This window comes from Pipistrellus hanaki (assembly GCF_964339955.1).
Source record: "Pipistrellus hanaki genome assembly, chromosome: 14".
Lineage (NCBI taxonomy): Eukaryota > Metazoa > Chordata > Mammalia > Chiroptera > Vespertilionidae > Pipistrellus > Pipistrellus hanaki.
Window position 1 is genome coordinate 4,806,330 of NC_140516.1, and position 21,241 is coordinate 4,827,570.

General features: G+C 39.8%; 1 protein-coding gene across 4 annotated transcripts in view; it reads left to right on the forward strand.

Moving 5' to 3' along the window:
- The window catches only part of ZFAND4 (zinc finger AN1-type containing 4), an 82,747-nt gene that overhangs the window by 15,835 nt on the left and 45,671 nt on the right, over window positions 1-21,241 (forward strand). For 3 of the 4 annotated variants that reach the window (XM_084904735.1, XM_084904736.1, XM_084904738.1), the window contains 2 exons: window positions 16,010-16,085; window positions 19,181-19,248. In XM_084904735.1, coding sequence (XP_084760861.1) covers window positions 16,010-16,085; window positions 19,181-19,248 — 144 coding nt within the window. The remainder of the gene's footprint in view (window positions 1-16,009; window positions 16,086-19,180; window positions 19,249-21,241) is intronic. The other variant, XM_084904737.1, reaches the window with a different exon arrangement.

Here is a 21,241-nt window from a genome sequence, read left to right on the forward strand (position 1 = left end):
TGTTTAGTTTCTCTTTCTGAGAATTCATTATTGGTGTATAAAAGAGCCATTTTTTTTTTTTTTAAAAAAATGTACTTTTCTGAGAAGCGTTTTTTGGCTTACACTTACACATATTTGAAGTTTTCTCATTATAGCAGGGTTACTGAATATTGTACAATATCTCTTTTGTGGTTTGTATATTTGTGTAAAAGTGTCATAAATTACTTTATGTAAAATTAGAGTCTTCTTTATACTTTACAGATTCCTGAAATAAATGGTATTTTTGTTACAGTTGTTAAAATCCAGTTTTGACTAGAATGTTAAATTCCTCCATATAACACTAAATGGAGTTTTGCTTTTTGAGTCAGCTGGAATTTGCTTATAAAGGTAGTAACTGTCATTGCCTTTCAGCACCGTTTAAGTTGAAAAGTGTAGAAGGATGAGGAGGATTGGAATTTTTGATTTCTAAATCAAGAATCCTGGTGTCTGATCTTCTGATTAACTTCTTATCCTCTGTAGGTGGGGGAAATGGCAGGGTAAAACAAATGGCTTTGTAATTATTATACAGTTGAATCCTAGGTTATATAATTAGAAATACAGTTATTGGGAAATTAAATAAGGTAATATATAAAAATGCCTATTGTCTCAGTCTGCTTGGGCCGTCAAGGTCAGATTCAGGTGAGGGCTTTCCTGACCTGTATTCGGCCACCTTCTCACTGGATCCTCAACAGGGAGACAGGTAGAGCGAGGGAGAGGAGAGGGAGGAAAAGAGAACACTCTGGTGTCTCTTCCTAAAGGGCACTGATTCCACCATGAGGTCCTCACCCTCATGACTTCATCTAAACCCAGTTACCTCCCAAAGGCTATTTCCAAATACTATCATAATTGGGAATTAAGGTCTCAACATATACATTTGGGAGGGACACAGTTCAGTCCATAGCACCTACCACTAGTGGTCAGTTGATCTCAATTCCTGTTTCCATTCCCCATCCTCATACCCCTCCAAACTTCCTTTCTTCTTATTCTCCATGTTTTCTTGTAACTTCTTACAGCCCATGGACAGTGACAGTCATTCTGTTCTTTGGGAGGCTACAACCAGTTTCTGAATTAGTCTAGTCTTTCCTCACTAAAGTAATTTCATATCTGTCATGTATAACGTCTTTTATACACTGCTCTTTTGATCTCTTTGTTTAGCTTTACCTATGACAATCTTATACTCTCTTATTTATTACTTGAGTCTGGTACATGGATTTGTGCACTGGTGGGGTCCCTCAGCCTGGCCTGCGGGGATAGGGCCAAAACCAGCTATCCAACGTACTCTGAGGCGTCCTGGATTGTGAGAGGGCAGTTCTCGGGTGATGCACCCTGGAATCAGACTCCCTCCTCTCTGGTTCTGGGTATGTCACCTGAGAACCTCAGCTGCCAAGTTACCCCAGCTTGGCAACTCCTGCATTGAGTGTCTGCCCTGGTGGTCAGTGTGTGTCATAGCTACCGGTTGGACTATCAAATGGTCAGATGGTCGCAAAAAAACAATAGCTGCTATTTTCATAGAAACGTAGGTTTATTTTGATAGAGACATGCTGAATACAAAGAGCTGAAATAAATGAGTAATCAGTAACATAAAATAATAGAACATTTTAATAGAAATTTGCCCTAACCGGTTTGGCTCAGTGGATAGAGTGTCAGTCCATGTACCTTGGTTGTGGGCACATCCCCAGTAGGAAGTGTGCAGGAGGCAGCTGATCGATGTTTCTAACTCTTTATCCCTCTCCCTTCCTCTCTGTAAAAAATTAAAAAATAAAAATAAATAAATAAAATTAATACTTTTTCTTAAACATTAACTTATCAGACACCGAATACACAAATTAATAAGTGTAACATAAATAAACCTATTTTTCATGTTCTCCAAAAGTGAATTATTTCCTGTTGTGCACACCAAACAAGTCGGTACAGGACTAATGATGTAGTAATCGGCTGCTAAAATATTCAATGCTAGTGTTAGTGGAGAGAAATGGTACACCTGTGCATAAGGTGTGTAAGGGAAATGAATGCAACACGATTATAGTAATTAGTCATTAGCAAATGTTATAGTTCATTAATAATCCTATTTAATAAAAGGGCAATAGGCAAATAGACAAAATGGCAGAACAAGCAAATAACCAATCAAAGCATACTATACTAATGATATGCTACGGCTGCTTAACCCCTTGCTATGATGTGTACTGACCACCAGGAGGCAGATACTCCAACCAGTAGTTAGCTTGCTCCTGGGGTCTGGTGGATCTGGACTGAGCGAGATGGGCTAAACATGCCCCGGAGCCCTCTTGTGGACCCTCCCTGGCCCAATCGTGCACCAGGGGGGTCCCTCAGCCTGGCCTATGCCCTCGCAATCTAGGACCTCTCGGGGGATATTGGAGAGCCAGTTTCATCCCAGTCCACCAGGCCACTCCCTTTTGGAGGGTGCCAGACAAAGCCTCATGGCTGGTGAGCGCTGCTGTGGCAGCACAAGCCTCTCCTGATCAGGACTGATTGGGTGCAAGCCCATGGCATGCACAGTGGGACCAGGATGAGCGTGAGTGGCAGGAAGGAGCTGCAGGTGGCGTTGGACTGAAATTTTCAGCCCGATCCCCACACAAATTCATGCACTGGGCCTCTAGTTATGTATAACAGGATATTGTAAACATTAAGTTACAAAATTTTTATGAAAACATTTCTTACATACCATTATATTGCCTGGGCTGCAAAAATATTTATTGTGCGCTACATGTGTCCCGTGGGCTGTGAGTTTGACATGCTTGGTCTACATTGAAAAAGAAAGAGATCCGAGGGTACGTCAAAATTAAGAAGTCAGGGAGTTGAGGTTGAACAGCCAGGGGGAAACAGAGGGAGTGGCTAAAGAGGTAACAAAACCAAAAGTGTGGTATCTTAGGAATAAAATGTTTTTAGGAGGAGGGAGTGATCAGTTGCTTTGATAAGCCCAGGAGGAAGAGAATTGACCATTGGATTTAGCAAATAGAGTTTAATTGGTGACTTTGATTGTATAACTAAATTGGTATTGGACAGATTTCTCCAGTGTAAAGATACTATTTTTATCTTTGTAATCCTATATGATAAAAGCCTAATATGCAAATTGTCCCCTTCACTGGGAGTTCTGCTGCTTGCTATGATGTATGATGACCGCTAGGGGGCGGCGCGGAACATGGCAGGCTTTGGTGACATGGCGCTGGCAGCAGGTGGCAGTGGAGGTGCTGCAGGCCCCCATGGACCCCTATGAGAGCGGGACTAGGGTGGGATGGTGGAGCAGGTAAGTGGGCAGCACCAGGCCAAGGCAGGTGTGAGCCACTTGTTGCCTGGTGGAGGCTGGATCGCTCACTGATTCAATTGCAAGGGCAACCAGTGGCAGCTGCAGTGGAAGGCAGCAGCAGTGGAGGGGTAAAGGCAGTGGGGAGTGAAGCTGGGAGCTGGGCGGGGGTGGGGAATGGAGCTGCTGCCTTGCTGTCTCAGCACCTGGGAGCCGGGAGGTAGCTGGAGATTAGCGGGGAATCAGGCCCGCAGGTGGCAACCAAAGGCACCAGTGAGGGTTGGGGGGTCACTGCCCCGCTCCCAGGTGCTGAGGGAGAAAGGACAAATAACAATATTAAAGTATTTCTTCTAATTATTTTCTGTTCAATATCTACTAGTTTATAAATATCTTGTGAGGCCTACCTTGATCTTGTTCTTATCATTTTGGCCAATAATTTTAGTATTCATTGATGACTTTGCCAGGAACAATTGTTATTGTAGTATTTTCCTGGTGATGATTTTTCTACTTCCATTATTACTTCTGCATTTATTGGCATTCTACTGTAAGGAAATGCTGCCCATTAGCCCTTATTACTTATTTATCCAGTTATTTATATCAGCATGGGCTTATGAATAATTATTTTATTCTATGGGTTATGCTATATGATTGTTGTTATTTTATTGCTAAAATTGTCACAAATTTAACTATTGGGAGTACCTTCAAGTTAGTTCATATGTCCTTTTGAAATGTCCCCATTATTTTTTAGGCATATCCTTGTTTTGCTTGCATGATACTACAAAATATTCCAGGTTAATCTTATATTTTTCATGCCTCATTTCTGCCATTAATCATTTCTCTAAGGTGTTTTTTTTTTTACATTTTTTTAATTAAATTATCTGTGTACATATTTTAACATTGCTCCCCCCTCCCATACATATCCTCCCTCCCCAGAGTTTTGTGTCCATTGGTTGTACTTATATGTCCTTCGGTTGATCTATTATCTCCCCCAGATCTCCCTACCCTCCCAGCTATAATTTGACAGTCTGCTTGTTGCTTTACTTACTGTCTCTATATCTATCTTTTGGTTCATCAGTTTATAATGTTCTTTATTATCCATAAATGAGTGAGGTCATGTGGTGTTTCTCTTTCATTGACTGGCTTATTTCACTCAGCATGATGTTCTCCAATTCCATCCAGGTTGCTGCAAATAATGAGAATTTCTTCTTTTTTATGGCAGCATAGTATTCCATTGTGTAGATGTACCATGGTTTTTGGATCCAATCATCTGCTGAAGGGTACCTAGGCTGTTTCCAAATTCTAGCTATTCTAGATTGTGCTCCTATGAACATAGGGGTGCATATATCCTTTCTGATTGGTGTTTCTAGTTTCTTGGGATATATTCTTAGGAGTGGGATTACTGGGTCAAATGGGAGTTCCATTTTCAGTTTTTTGAGGAAACTCCACACTGTTCTCCACAGTGGTTGCACCAGTCTGCATTCCCACCAGCAGTGCACGAGGGTTCCTTTTTCTCCGCAACCTCGCCAATACTTGTCGTTTGTTGATTTGTTGATGTTGGCCATTCTGACAGGTGTGAGATGGTACCGCATTGTTGTTTTGATTTGCATCTCTCGGATAATTAGTGACTTTGAGCATGTTTTCATGTGCCTTTTGGCCTTCCTTCTGTCTTCCTTTGAAAATATTCTATTTAGGTCCATTGCCCATTTTTTAATTGGATCATTCATCTTCCTTTTATTTAGTTGTATAAACTGTCTGTAGATGTTGGAGATTAAACCTTTATCAGTGGTAACATTTGCAAATATGTTCTCCCACACAGGGGGCTTTCTTGTTGTTTTGTTGATGGTTTCTTTTGCTGTAAAAAAGTTTTTTATTTTGATGTAGTCTCATTTGTTTATTTTCTCTTTAGCTTCCATTGCCCTAGGGGCAGTATCAGTGAAGAAATTCTTTTGGCATATGTCTGAGATTTTGCTGCCTGTGGATGCTTCTAGTATTTTTTTGGTTTCCCGTCTGATGTTTGTCCTGTATCCATTTTGAGTTTATTTTTGTGTATGTTATAAGTTGGTTATCTAGTTTCATTCTTTTGCATGTATCTGTCCAATTTTCCCAACACCATTTATTGAAGAGACTTTCTTGATTCCATTGTATATTCGTGCCTCCTTTGTCAAATATTAATTGAGCATAGTGATTTGGGTTTATATCTGGTTTCTCAATTCGATTCCATTGATCTATATGTCTGTTCTTGTGCCAGTACCAGGCTGTTTTGAGAACAATGGCTTTGTAATACAGTTTGAAGTCTGGTATTGAGATCCCTCCTACTTTACTCTTCTTTCTCAGGATTGCTGTGGCTATTCAGGGTCTTTTATTGTTCCAAATGAACTTTTGGAGAGTTCTTTCTAGGTCAGTGAAATATGCCGTTGGTATTTTAATGGGGAGTGCATTGAACCTATAGATTGCTTTAGGAAGTATGGGCATTTTGATTATGTTGATTCTACCAATCCATGAACATGGTATGTTCTTCCATCTGTTTACATCTTCCTCTATCTCTTTTTTCAGTGTCGTGTAGTTTTCCATATATAGATCCTTTACTTCCTTAGTTAAATTTTATTCCTAGGTATCTTAATTTTTTTGGTGCGATGGTAAATGGACTTGCTTTTTTAGTCTCTGTTTCTGTAATTTCACTGTTGGTGTATAGAAATGCCATGGATTTCTTGGCGTTAATTTTGTATCCTGCTACATTGCCAAATTCATTTATTAAGTCACTTAGTTTTTTAATGGAATCTTTTGGGGTTTTTATGTACAATATCATGTCATCTGCAAATAAGGATAACTTCTTCTTTTCCAATTTGGATGCCTTTTATTTCCTCTTCTTTTCTAATTTCAATGGCTAGTACTTCCAGTACTATAATATGTCAAACAGGAGTGGCGTTAGTGGGCATCCCTGTCTTGTTCCTGTTCTTAGAGGGAATGGTTTTAGTTTTTGCCCATTGAGTATGATGTTGAATGTGGGTTTATCATATATAGCTTTTATTATGTTGAGGTATGATCCTTGTACTCCCACCTTGTTGAGAGTTTTTATCAGGAAAGGGTGTTGGATTTTATCAAATCCTTTTTCTGCATCAATTGATATGACTATATGATTTTTATCTTTCATTTTGTTTATGTGATCTATCACGTTTATTGATTTGTGGATATTGTACCATTCTTCCATTCCTGGAATAAATCCTACTTGGTAATGGTGTATGATCTTTGTGATGTTCTGCTGGAGCAGATTTGCTAGAATTTTGTTGAGGATTTTGGCATCTATGTTCATGAGGGATAGTGGCCTGTAATTCTCTTTCATTGAGTTGTCTTTATCTGGTTTTGGTATTAGGGTGATGCTGGCTTCATAGAAGGAGTTTGGAAGTGTTCCTTCCTCTTGAATTTTTTGGAATAGTCTGAGAAGGATAGGTTTTAGTTCTTCCTTGAATGTTTGGTAAAACTCTTCTGTGAAGCCATCTGGTCCTGGGCTTTTGTTTGCTGGAAGCTTTTTGATGACTGTTTCAATTTCTTCCCAAGTCACTGCTCTATTGAGATTTTTAGATTCTTCCTGATTGAGTTTTGGAAGGTTGTATTTTTCTAGGAATATGTCCATTTCCTCCAGGTTGTTCAGTTTGTTGGAATAGAGTTGTTCGTAGTATTTTATAACAATCCTTTGTATTTCGGTGGGGTCTGTTGTTATTTCACCTCTTTCATTTCTGATTTTGTTTATTTGAGTCCTCTCTCTTTGTTTCTTGGTTAGCCTGGCTAGAGATTCATCTATCTATTTATCCTTTCAAAGAACCAGCTCTTGGTTTTGTTGATCTTATGTATTGTTCTTTGATCTCTATGTCGTTTATCTCCTCTCTGATTTTTGTTATTTCCTTCCTTCTGCTTACACTGGGCTTTTCTTGTTGCTCTTTTTCTAACTCTTTGAGTTGTAGAGTTAGATAATTTGTTACCATTTTTTCTTGTTTTTTGCAATAGGCTTGTAGGGACATGAACTTCCCTCTCAAAACTGCTTTTGCTGTGACCCATAGATTTTGGATTGTTTTGTTTTCATTGTCATTTGTTTCAAGGATGATTTTAATTTCTTCCTTGATTTCTCTGGTAACCCAGTCCTTGTTTAATAATAACATGCTGTTTAGTCTCCATGTGTTTGATTTCTTTGGATTATTTTTATTGTAGTGAATTTCCGGTTTTATGCCACTATGATCTGAGAAGATGCTTGATATGATTTCTATCTTCTTGAACTTGAAGAGACTTTGCCTATGTCCCAATTGGGACTAGGCAGGGTGGCCCTGATAGGCCATGATCACTTGCCAGGCCTCGAGACCCCACCTGTGCATGAATTGCATGCATTGGGCCTCTAGGATTTTCATATGCTTATTGGCCATCTGTATGTCTTCTTTAGAGAAATGTCTATTCAAGTCCTTTGCTCAATTTAAAATCAGATTCTTTTTGTTATTGAGTTCAGTGTAATTTGTTTGTCTTATAAGTGATTTTGTGTGTGTGTGTGTGTGTGTGTGTGTGTGTGTGTGTAACTGTTGAGGAATTCACTGTTGAGGATTTTTATCTTTATCATCAAAATCAAGGAGTTCCAGGTGACTTTCCCCATGTACATAGTAGATCCTTTCAACCTGTAAATTCAAGTCTTTGGTCTTTTTCTACTTCTGGAAGTTTTCCAGGGTTATGGTTTTAAATATTAGTTCTGTTTCGATGTTTGTTTTTCTTTTCCAGGGATTTTGATAATATGAATATTATTCCTTCTTGGCCTTTTATTTCCACTATTCTCTGATCCTTCTTTCTTCTTTATGTAATTTTCATCCTCTTGGTTATTTTTCTGCCTTGCCCTTTATTAAATATGTATTTGAATTGATTGTCTCTTGTAATTTATTCTTATTTTTTAGGTAATTTTATTTTTTCCTTCATTTCTTTTCTAAGTTTAGTCAGCTCTATTTTTATTTCTCTCTATTTTTGTGTCTGTGTGGACATTTTATGTTAAAAATTATATTTTAAAAATTGATATTTTAAAAATTGATTTTAGAGAGAGGAAAGGAGAGAGAAAAAATGAACCTTGATGTGAGAGAGAAACATCAATCAGTTGCCTCCTGCACATAGCTGATCAGAGATCAATCCCACAACCTGGTTATGGTCCTGACCGCAAATTGATACTGAAGCCTTTTGGTGTACAGGGTGACACTCCAACCACTGAGCCACACTGCCTAGGGCTCTAGTCTTTATTTTTGAATTTCTGATTCAAAGTATTTTCTTAAATATCTTCAAATGCTTGAATAAGTTTTGGATGTGGCCTTATAGTGTTCTCCTTCACAGCTATTTTTTGTGGGGGAGGGGTAAAATTTATCTTGGTTTTAGGGGTGGCATTTTGTTTGCTAGTTTTTACTGTTAATTCTGTATGGGTTTGTTAATTTTTATCTTGTTGATTTTTGTGGTATTGGGTGTTTTACAGATTCTGTTTAATGGTGCTCTCCCTATTAGTAGAGCAGTGTGCAGATATTTTAGGAGATGTTTTATGTTTTGTGGTGATTGGGGGAGTTGTGAGTACTAAAGTCCTTTTGTCTTTTAGGACTCTTGAGTTTTTATCCCTTATTCTTTTTCCCCTTGACTGCTGGATTACTTAAGAATCCTCTCTCTCTCTCTCTCTCTCTCTCTCTCTCTCTCTCTCTCTCTCTCTCTCTCTCTCCCTGTCCCACAACCCTTTCCCACGCTCCTTCATTTGCTTGTCTTTAACGTCCCTTCCTTGAGGCCAGTGTCTAATCTGAATTCCTTTTGTAGACTTTTTGGACTTAAAATGGCCTTCTTCTTCTTTGTGATGGTTTTATGTTGAACTTGCTTCTCTCTCTCTTCTCCAAAATTTTTCTCAGTGAGGCCTACAGGGGCAGGAGCATGAGACATCCTGCACTGAGAATGGGCAGTTGCCCCTTTTTATTTCCAGTTATTTTGAAATTGGAACATTAGCTGACTTTAAGTTATAAGGGCCAAAGGCATGGTTTCTTTGTATCATTTCTCTCCTGTATTGTTTTGGGAGGAGATATTGGGAGATGGGAACTATGTTTTAGCATTGTCTTTAGTTATCCATAAATCCTACTGATTCTGGTTTATTTTCTAAATGCAGATATGAACATGTTGTCAATCACAAACGTATCTGTATGAAAACTCTAAAAAAGACAAAGCAACCTGCTTGAGTAATTATTAGGATTAGATGAGGTAATGGTGATGGGCCCCTCTTGATGGGATTAGTGCCCTTATGAGAAGACACACAAGAAAGCTCCCCTTCTCTGTGTGTATACCTGGGAAGAAGTCACGTGATCACACAGGAAAATGTCAGAAGCCTACAGGCCAAGAGAAGAGGCCTCACAATGAAATCTACTTTGCTAGACCTCAATCTTGGACTTTCCAGCCTCTAGAACTATAGGATCTGTTCGTAACCTTTGGGGTATATTTCCTTTTAAAACATTTGTGTGTGCGTGTGTTTAACAAATAGATGGCACTTTAATATATATTTGTCAGAATTTACTCACCCAGTCTTCTATTAAGAGATATTTCTTACCTATCCAATTATTCATTATTATAAACAAAGTTGTGATAATATATGAATGCCAGTGTATTTGCAAATAGATCTTACTGTTGTTATTCTAGTGAACTTATTTTATAATATCATAATCAAAAGTAATTAGAGAAGGCAGTATATTACATGTTTGAAAAAGATTTTCATTAAATGCTGTCTGTGTATATAATGCTCATTCTCTGGCTAATGTAGTGAAATATTCTTTGGGCATTCAAATGTGCAGTTTGGCTTCCACTCCCCCCCCCCAAAAAAAAGGATAATTATGCTGAAGTGTGGGATCTACCTTAATCTTCCTTTAACATCACAGAAATGTAAAGAAACTATCATTCAAACTATTATTTTTAGCATTGAAAATTATTTATAATATACTTTTTTCCCCTTTAAGTCTGAGTTATTTTGAAATTAGTGTTCAAGCTCTACAGAAAAAAAAAAGCATGTTAATATACAATTGTAACTATAATCACAGACAAACACTGAAGTGAAAGGAATTTTCTAATATATTAATGTTTTTTATTGGAAATTATATTTTCTGCTTTCCTTTGTCAAAGTTACTGACATTTCCATTCACAAGAAATGTGAAGGATACCACCTTAATTACTAAATAAATTCAAATATAAGCAGTTATCATTCCATGTGGACATGTTACTCTGGGAACAGATTTTTAGAATACAAACTCCTAAGGACAGTAAACTAAATGATTTATATATATACAAGTGGCTTGGTGCATGGAATTCGTGCACGGTGTGTGTGTGTGTGTGTGTGTGTGTGTGTGTGTCCTCACCCATCTTGCACCCTCTCCAAACTGGGACCCCTCAGGGGATATCTGACTGCCAGCTTAGGCCTGATGCCATAGGGCAGGTATACATCTCTTGTAATCCAGGACCACTGGCTCCTAACTGCTCACCTGCCTGCCTGATTGCCCCAAATTGCCCCCCCCCCCGCTGGCCTGCTCATCCCCAACTGCCCCCCCCCACCAGCCAGCTCTCCCCCAACAGCCCCCACTGGCCTGCTCGCTTTCTACTATCCCCCTCCCCCCGTTGGACTGATTGCCCCAACTTCCCCTGCTTCTGGCCTTCTCGCCCTCACCTCCTCCCCTGCTGGCCTGCTCACCCCCAATTTCCCCCCTGCCAACCTGATTGTCCCCAACTTCCCCCACCCTGCTAGCCTGCTTGCCCCCAACTCCCCCCCTGCTGGCCTGATTGCCCCTAACCTTCCTCTGCCTTGGCCCCGCCCTGTGGCTTTGTCTGAAAGGATGTCTCGAAGGTCTCCCAGAAAGTCTCCCAGTCTAATTAGCATCTTACCCTTTTACTAGTATAGACTATAGGCCCGGTGCATGAAATTTGTGCATGGGAGGGTGTATCCCTCAGCTCAGCCTGCACCCCCTCCAATCTGGGACCCCTCTCACAATCCAGGACTACGGGCTCCCAACTGATCACTTGCCTGATTGCCCCTAACCACTTCAGCCTGCCAGCCTGATCACCCGCTAACCACTCCCCTGCCAGCCTGATTGGCGCCTAACTGCTCCCCTGTTGGCCTCTTTGCCCCTAACTGCCCTCTCCTACAGGTCTGGTCGCCCCTAACTGCCCTTCCCTGCCAGCCTGGTTGCCCTCAACTGCCCTCCTCTGTAATCTTGGTCTCTCCTAACTGTCCTACCCTGCAGGCCTGGTAGCCCCAACTGCCCTCCTCTGCAGGCCTAGTCACCCCAGCTGCCCTCCCCTGCAGGCCCAGTTCCCCACAACTGTCCTTCCCTGCAGGCATGGTGCCCCCCAACTGCCCTTCCCTGTAGGCCTGGTCCCCCAAACTGCCTACCCCAGCAGACCTGGGTCCCCCCCAACTGTCCTCATCTAGAGGCCTGTCACTCCCAATTGCCCTCCTCTGCCGGCCCAGTCACCCTAACTGCCTTCCCCTGCTGGCCATCTTGTGTCCACATGGGGGCTGCCATCTTTGACCACATGGGGACAGCTGTCTTGTGTATTGGAGTGATTGTCAATTTGCATATTACATCTTTATTATATAGGACTAGTGGCCTGGTGCATGGATTTGTGCATCGGTGGTGGTGTCCCTCAACGTAGCCTGTGTGGACCAGGGAGAAACTGGCAGTCCAACGCCGTTTCTGCCTGCCGCTCCTGCTCATCCCCGCCCCGCTGCGCCTGCTGCCACTGCCACTTGGCAGGCTACTCTGCTGTGGTCTCCAGGCCGTGGCAGCCAGCCGTGAGCCCTTTGTCTGGCATCCATCAGTCAACTTAGTGGCTCCTGCTATGGGAACACATTGACAACCAGGGGGCAGCTCCTGTATTGAACATCTGCCCCCTGGTGGTCAGTGTGCATTATAGCAACTGGTTGACCAATCATTTGGTTATTCGGTCATTTGATTGCTTCATTTAGGCTTTCATATATGTAATATATATATATATGTTTACTAGGGTTATATTCTCTTGTTGTGTCAATCCCTTTGTATCATGGAGTGGCCTTCTTTGTCTCTTTTTATGGCCTTTGCTTTGAAGTCTATTTTGCCAAGTATAAATATTGTTATCCCTGCTTTTTTTTTTCTTTTCCATTTTCATGGAAAAAAAATTTTCCATTCCTTTACTTTCAGTCTGTGTGAATCTTTTGTATTGAGGTGGGTCTCTTGTAGACAGCATGTATATGGGTCATGTTTTTATTCAATCAGCTACTCATTGTCTTTTGATTGGAATATTTAATGCATTTACATTTAAAGTTATTGATAGGTTCTTATTTAATGTTACTTTTTTTCTTTATACTTATGTTCCTCTCTCTCAATTTCTTCTTCCTCTTTAAAGACTCTCTTTAGGATTTCCTGCAATCCTGGTTTAGTGGTATATACTCCTTTAGCCTTTTTTTTTTTTTTTTTTGGTCTGGGAAGCTCTTTATTTCTCCTTCAATTTTAAATGACAGCCTTGCTGCATAGGGTAGTCTTGGGTTCAGGTCCTTGTTTTTCATTACTTTGAATACTTCAAGTCAATCCCTTCTGGCCTGAAGTGTTTCTTCTGAGAAATCAGCTGACATTCTAATGTTATTCTAAAGTAACCTTGTTGGTAACTTTCTATCTCTGTTGTGGCCTTTAAGATTCTTTCTTTGTCTCTAATGTTTGACATTTTTATTACAATGTGTCTTGGAGTAGGTCTCTTTAGGTTCATCTTGATTAGAACTCTCTCTGCTTCCTGAACTTGTGTGACTTTTCCCTCTATCAGGGTAGGAAAGTTTTCTGTCATTTCTTTAAACGGGCTCTCCATTCCTTGCTCCCTTTCCTCTCCTTCTGGCACCCCTATGATGCAAATGTTGTTACATTTCATGTTGTCCCCAAGTTCCCTTAAACTATCTTCCTGCTTTTCAATTCTTTTTTTCTTTTTTGCTGATCTAATTGGGTGGGTTTTTTGTTTTGTTTTGTTTTTTACCTTGTCTTCCAAGTCACTGATTCGATCTGCCTTATCTAATCTACTATTGTTTCCTTCCAGTGTATTCTTGATGTCAGATATGTTATTCTTAATTATCAGCTGATTATTTCTGGTTTCTATTCTTGTTTTATGCTGTTGTAGTTCCCACTAAGTTTCTTCAAATTCTCACTAAGTTCATTGAGGATTCTTATAACCATTAATTTGTACTCTATATCTGATAAATTGCTTGCTTCCATTTCATTTAGCTCTGTTTCTGGAGTTTCCTCCTTTTATTTCATTTGGGGGTTATTGTTTTTTACCTCTCCATTACTTCTCTCCTTTTGTATTTGTTTCTGTGTAATAGAGCAAATTGCTATGCCTCTCAGACTTAATGGGATTGCCTCATAAGTAAGTGTTTTGTGGGGCCCAGTGGTGCAGTCTCTTAGATACCCCAAGCTGGGTGACCCAGGAATGTCCTTGGTTGGGAGTTATTTGTGCTCTCCATTATAATTGGGAGGAGTCTCTTCTCAGGCTGGCTGATGTGTAGGCTCAGCCCTGACCACGTTGTGTGAGCTGCTGTGCAGGTGCTGGCAGAACAAAACAACAACAACAAAATAAGAAACAAAATAAAAACATACACAATCCACCTACAACAACAACTAATGCAGCCACAAAAGAAGAGAGAATTAGGAAGGAGAGTGACGCAGAATCTTACTCTGCCCTCAGCTGCTCAGAGATCCTCATATGCAATCCAGTGGGATCAGCTGGAAACCTGGAGTTTTTATCAGCTCTCCTATGACGGGCAAGCACCAGTCAGGTTCTTGGGTTAGTGGGATGGTTACCTCCCCCCTCCTCAGTGACTGATGTTTCCTGATGCAGGTGTGACAGGCAGGGCTCCTGAGGGTGAGGCTGAATGTATCGCCGAGGGTGGTGTTTTTTCCTTTTCCTGAGCTGTGGCTCCTGGAATGGGCCATTTCAGTTTGTGGGGGTGCAACCAAATGCAGGTCTCCCAGCCACCTCTTCTCCATGCCTCCCCCAGTGTTTCCTACCCCAGCCTCTCCTCAGGTACCTTCAGTTCACACCACTCTCCCTCCACTGAAGCCTGGGGTAAGTTACTAAAAGTGAAAATCTTGTGCTTTGGGTTTAAAAACAAACAAACAAACAAAAAAACCCTGCAGCTGTATGTCTGACTGGCTCCACACTCCCTGGTGGCTAGTGGCCCTGCTGCCTTTCATAGCTGGGTATTACGTGGGCCACTGATCTCGGTTCTAGTGCTTTAGGATGAGGAGTCCAGTCTGGGTCCTAGGCCTCCATCTTCTCAGGGGAAAAACCTTTCCGTAGCTGTGAACTCCCACTTCCCTCTTGGCCTGCTGCCTGTGAAGGCTGGGTCAGCCTTTCTCATGACCTTGCTCTTCCAGGTGTTTTCTGTCCTTCCTTGATGGGAGCCTTCTCCTCAGCTGGACCTCAGTTGGTAATTCCAGGTGAACGTTCCCCACTTTAGCTGTATTTCTAGTCTGGCCCTGGGAGGATGTGCAAGAAAGACCTTCCTATTTGGCCACCACCTTCCTGTCTCTTGCTATTTTTCATTTAGCTATTATTGATATATATGAGTTTCAGGTGTACCACATAATCCTATACAATCATCCTATATAATAAAAGGCTAATGTGCAAATCAACCCAACCGTGGCTATGATGTGCTCAATGCACGAGCTGCCCCCTAGTGGCCAGTGCACTCCAACAGGGGAGCACTGCTCAGCCAGGAGCCCTGAGCCAGGCTCACAGTTGGTGAGCGCAGTGGCAGTGGCAGGAGCCTCTCCTGCCTCTGGGGCAGCGCTAAGGATGTCGACTGCCAGTGGGGAGCGGGTCTAAGCCGTTAAACATCTCCCAAGGGCTCCTGGACTACGAGACATGCAGGCCGGGCTAAGGGACCTCTCCTCCCCTGAGTGCATGAATTTTGTGCACCAGGCCTCTAGGGATTTAATATTTGTATGTATTGCAAAATGATCTCCACAATAAGCCTAGTTAATATCCATCAGCATAAAGTTACAAAAGTTTCTTCTTACAAAAGTTTAATTAAAAATGTTATTAGTTGATTTTTAGAGAGGAATGGGGGAAGGGAAGCATCACATTGTCATTGCCCTTATTTATACATTCATTGGTTAATTTCTGTGTGTGCCCTAAGGGTCAAACCTGCAACCGTGGCACATTGTGACAGCACTCCAACCAACTCAGCTACCTGGCCAGGGCAGAAGTGTTTCTTCCTGTGATGAAAACTGTTAAGATCTCTCTTAGCAACTTTTAGATATACAACACAATACTATTAATTCTAGTCCCCGTGTCACACATTACATCCCCATGACTTACTTTATGGCTGGGAATTTGTACATTTTAACTGATTTTACCCATTCCCACTCACACTTTTAACCTTGCATATAACCCTGAATGAGGACTGTGTACTTTGCAGCGTTTAGAACTGTCTTCCAGTTTCAAGGTCAGAGAGTTCCTGAAACATACTGTTCTTTTCTAAAGTGAGTGGATTGGACCACATCCACGTTTAGCTATGTCTTTTGCCTGAGATTCTGTAAATTTCAGCTAAGCACTCAGCATTTAATATAGAATGTGTTTAATTTCTTGTTATTGTTATTATTTTCATTTCATACATAGCTTTGTATTACACTTTTAAGAAGATTCTATTGCATTTTAAACCATTTTTTATAACCTTTCCCTAAGGTATTCCAATCTGTCAGCAGCACTTAATTTGGAATAACGTGGAACTTGAAGATGATTATTGCTTGAATGATTACAAGTGAGTGTAATTGCATATTAATTGTTTTATAGATGCTCAGTATTGTGACTTCATATAGTACCAGTTTTTCTTCTGAATCTGGATCATGTCTCTTCTTTTGAATAGTTCTGTTTCCTATATTTCAGTGTAAATCCTGAACTAAATAGGCTGTTGAACAGAACAGAAACGGGAGTATGGAAATGGGGAACAGACTGACAGCTGTCAGAGGGGAGCGGAAGTGGGGACTGGATGAAAGAAGATGAAGCAATTAGCCAAAAAAACTTACATACATATCATATAGACACAGACAACAGTATGGTGACAGAGGGAAAGGAACAATGGGGGGTAGGTGGAGGTGAGCAAAGGAGAGAAAATGGGGACAGGAAGAGACTTTGCTTGGAGTGATGGATACACAATGCAGTTTGCAGAAAATGTGGTGTGTTTTTTTGCCAATTATTATTATTTAATGTGTGTTTGTTGTTGAGGTAAATGTCTCCCATTTACCTCCTTCTTTACCTCCTCCTCTCAGCCCCAATATCCCCCCACCCAGGTCTTTTCCACCCTATTGCCCATGTCCATAGGCTATGCGTGTAAGTATATAAGTTCTTTGGTTTATCGCTTCTTGTTCCCCCAACCCCACCTCAAGATATATATCAGTCTGCTTCATACCTCTATGCTTCAAGTCTTCTTTTTTTTAAAAAAACATATTTTATTGATTTTTTACAGAGAGGAAGGGAGAGAGATAGAGAGCCAGAAACGTCGATGAAAGAGAAACATCATCGACCAGCTGCCTCCTGCACACCCTCCACTGGGGATGTGCCCGCAACCAAGGCACATGCCCTTGACCGGAATCGAACCTGGGACCTTTCTGTCCGCAGACCGACGCTCTACCACTGAGCCAAACCGGTTTCGGCTCAAGTCTTCTTTTATTGGTCAATTCATTTTGCTCATTGGAGTCTATAAATAAGTGAAATCATGTGATATTTGTCTTTCTCTGACTGGCTTATTTTACTTAGCATAATATTTTCCAGGTCCTCCATGCTGCCCCAAAGGGTAAGAGATCCCTCTTTTTTATAGCTGCATAGTATTCCAAGGTGTAAATATTTCACAGCTTTTTTTATCCACTCATCTGCTGATGGGCCTTAGGCTGTTAAAAAATCTTAGCTATTGTAAATAGCGCTGCTATGGACATAGGGGTGCATATATCCTTTCTGATTTATGTTTCATGATTTTTTAGGATATATTCCCAGAAGTGGGATCACTGGATCAAACAGAGGTTCCATTTTTAATTTTTCGAGGAAACTATAGTGCTTTCCATAGTGGCTGCACCAGTCTGCATTTCCACCAGCAATGAACTAGTGTTCCCTTTTCTGTGCATCCTTGTCAGCACTTGTTTGTTGATTTTTTGATGATAGCTATTCTAACAGGTGATATCTCATTGTGGTTTTAATTTGCATTTCTCTGATGAGTATTTTTCTTTTCTTTTTTAAGATTCTATGTCATTTTCATTATTTGGTACAACAATAGCTTAATTTTTTTTCTTTTTTTATTGTTTGAAACATTACACATAGTAGTACATATGTTGTTGTTGTTGTTGTAATAGTAAATGGGATTCTTTTTTTAGTTTTTTTTTTTTCTTTCTGAGAGTTCATTATTGGTATATAAAAATGCCATTGATTTCTAGATGTTGATTTTGTATCCTGCTACCTTGCCGAATTCATTTATTAAGTCCAGTAGTTTCTCCTGGTGGAATCTTTAGGATTTTATATGTACAATATAGTGTCATCTGCGAGTAAAGAGAATTTTACTTCCTCCTTTCCAATTTGATGCCTTTTATCTCTTCTTGTCTGATTGCTGTGGCAAGGACTTCCAATATTATGTTGAATAAGAGTGGGGAAAGTGGATATTCTTGTCTTGTTCCTTTTCTTAAGGGAAAAGCTTTTAATTGTTGACCATTGAGTATTATGTTGGCTGTAGGTTTGTCATATATGGCCTTTATTATGTTGAGGTATGCTTCCTCTATTCCCACTTTCCTGAGATTTTTTATCAAAAACTTTTTGTCAGATGTTTTTTCTGCATCTATTGATATGATCATGTGATATTTATCTTTCAATTTGTTTAGGGGATGTATCACATTTACTGATTTGTGGATATTTTACTAGCCTTGCATTCCCAGAATAAATCCCACTTGATCATGGTATATGATATTTTTAATATATTGTTGGATCCAACTTGCTAATATTGCAGATGATGTTTTATTGAGTTGTACATATGAAACCTTTTTGGTTTGAGGAACTGATGTCACCCCAATACATCCAATTAGAAAAAGATGTGTTGGCTCAGTATCCCATATTACCTTATCGTTGTCCTTTGAAATTTTGTTTTACTTTTTCATTATTCACTCTAAGCTATTAATCTTCTTCCTTTTTAGATCTTTCTCTTCTGATCTTGCATTTTTTGCTTCTTTCTTTGAATATTGACCCAATTCTCACCTGACTAGATTCCTTTTCTTTCCATTTTCACAAGTATTGAGTGAGAGAGTATTGCTCTTCACCAATTCTTTCATTTTTCATTAAGACCTTCTTCCATTACTAAGTGAGTTTGTGCATACCAGTGATTGCAGATATTCTGTCTGACATTTTGCCTTGTTTTCCTCCTATTTCTCACATAAATCTTTACTCTTAAGAAAAGAGCAAAAAGGCCAGAGACAATATGCAATAGCTGGAAGAGCATTGGGAGGCCTTGTAGATTTTCTGGTTCCAATTTTACTAAATATATCTGCTATTTTCTAATACTTTGGGTTTTGAATAAGAATCTCTTTTTCTTAGGGCCTCTTTTTCCTTACATGTAAAATGAAGAGGTTAAACCACATGGTCACAGATCCTTTCCAATACATTTATTCTGAGATTTAAAGTCATATTTAAGGATTATGAAAACTTCTTCTCTTTTTCATTATTTAAAAAGTAAATAAGTTAACATTTTATATTTATGCTCATTGCTATATCTATTTTTAGAGGACAGGCACTATGCCTGGTAAAGCAGCAATAATTATGTACATATTTAACACTGAGTGTATTTTGATGATTGTAGTTTATTTTTTTATTAATTATCCACAGCATTTCAGAAGGCTGTACCTTGAAGCTGGTACTGGCTATGCGTGGTGGACCTATAAATACTAGAAGAGGTAGGCATATGTTATAATTATGTATATTAAGCACTTTCACAATAACAATATTTTAGCCAGTCCATATTTTTATGTTTTGTAGTAAGGTTCTCTTTCTACTCTTGGGTTTTAAAAGAACCATAGGCATTGTTATTTAAAGCCTAAATCAACACTGGCAGGAGCTCATATATCAGAAAGTCTAATGATTCATGATTCCATTCAGAAAGATTTAAAAATAAACCTCATCGCCCTAGCTGGTTTGGCTCAGTGGATAGAGCATTGGCCTATGGACTGAAGGGTCCCGAGTTGGATTCCAGTTAAGAGCATGTGCCCGGGTTGCAGGCTGGATCCCCAGTGGGGGAAGAGGGGGTTCAGGAGGAGGCCGATCAATGATTCTTTCTCATCATTGATGTTTCTCTCTCTCTCCCTTCCCTCCCTCCCTGCCTCTCTGAAATCAATAAAAATATATTTAAAAAACAAATAAGTAAAAATAAACCTCATCAATATAGGGAAGGGAAATGGAATGGCATAATACAAATATGTTGTTATTATGATTAGGTTCATTCCAGGCTTGTTGCTTGTTTTTATCCACTGATTCCTTAATCCCTGAGGTAATGTCTTATTTTTTTTTAATATATATTTTTTTATTGATTTCAGAGAGGAAGGGAGAAAGATATATAACATCAATGATGAGAATCATTGATTGGCTGCCTCCTGCATGCCCCCTACTGGAGACCAAGCCGCAACCCAGGCCTGTGCCCTGATGGGGAATCAAACTGTGACTTCCTGGTTCATGGGTCAACACTCAATCACTAAGCCACACCAGGCAGGCCTGGGGTGATGATATTTGTAGAAACTTCCTGGATATCTCTTAGCCTTGTCTATGATGTATTTGGGTGTCATAGATACTATCATGGCCCTGTTGAATACTTTTTCAGAATATGGACAGTCCTTGGGAATTCATTCATCAAATACATTTTGAGCATCTAGGTGTTCAGTGCAATATTTTATGGGAGAAAATGTCCCTAATTCATGAAGGTCCCCACAATAAGCGGGTAAAGTGTGGATGTCATTGTAGGAGGAAACAGGGTATTATGATAGAGTCTGCGGAGGCTGGGTGAGAGGAGGTGATTGGGGAAGGGCCCTGGGAGAAGATGATGTGAGCAGAGATTTGATTAATGAGGAAGATCTGAGCATGGAAAGAATTGGGAGTGTTTACATTGGTCCCCGATTCAGGCATGCCACATGAACACCACAGAGAGAGGCTCCCTTAGCCTGCTTAGAGAGTCTTCATTTTGGGGAAGGACTTCATAGTTGTTTGAGCCTTCTTTAACCTGAAAACAGAATTAGGTGTTGAATCTACTGCTGGTTTATTTCTTCTACAGGTCAAATTTTATCTCCATGCTTCAAATTTTAGTTAAAAAATAAAGCTTTTATCATCTTGTTCCTATCATCTTTTTGATATGTTCTTTTTTCTGTCTAACTATTTTGGATAAGCTAGAAAAGATGAAAATAATGTTAGAGCTGATAAATTAGCATTCCTAATATCAGGGGCTGTCTATTAACATGAAATTCTTATACGTGACATAAGTTGATGTCTGTAATACTGATTCTGAGGGTAGTACTAGACCCTAAAGCATTTCCTGGGTCATTATTGTAAGATAGAATTATGCAGTGTTTAATGACATGTGAACTCCATTGTATCATATTTTTGAAAGTTGGTTATTTGTGTACACTATTTTTTATAAACCAGGATTTTAATCAGAACACCTATTTTTTTTTTTTACTAGGACTAAACTTATTTTATGTTTATGATGAGGCATGTAAGTGCTATAGATTCTGAGTTAAAAATATATGTATTTTAAAAACTTAAAATATTTAAAATGAACTGCATTACTACCCTTTGATAATTGAAGCTTTGTAATACCTTTTTTCCCTACAACATTTTGTGCCTTATTTATAAATTGAATAATCAGCACTTAGAAATTGTCTATTTTTTAATATTTTAAATTAA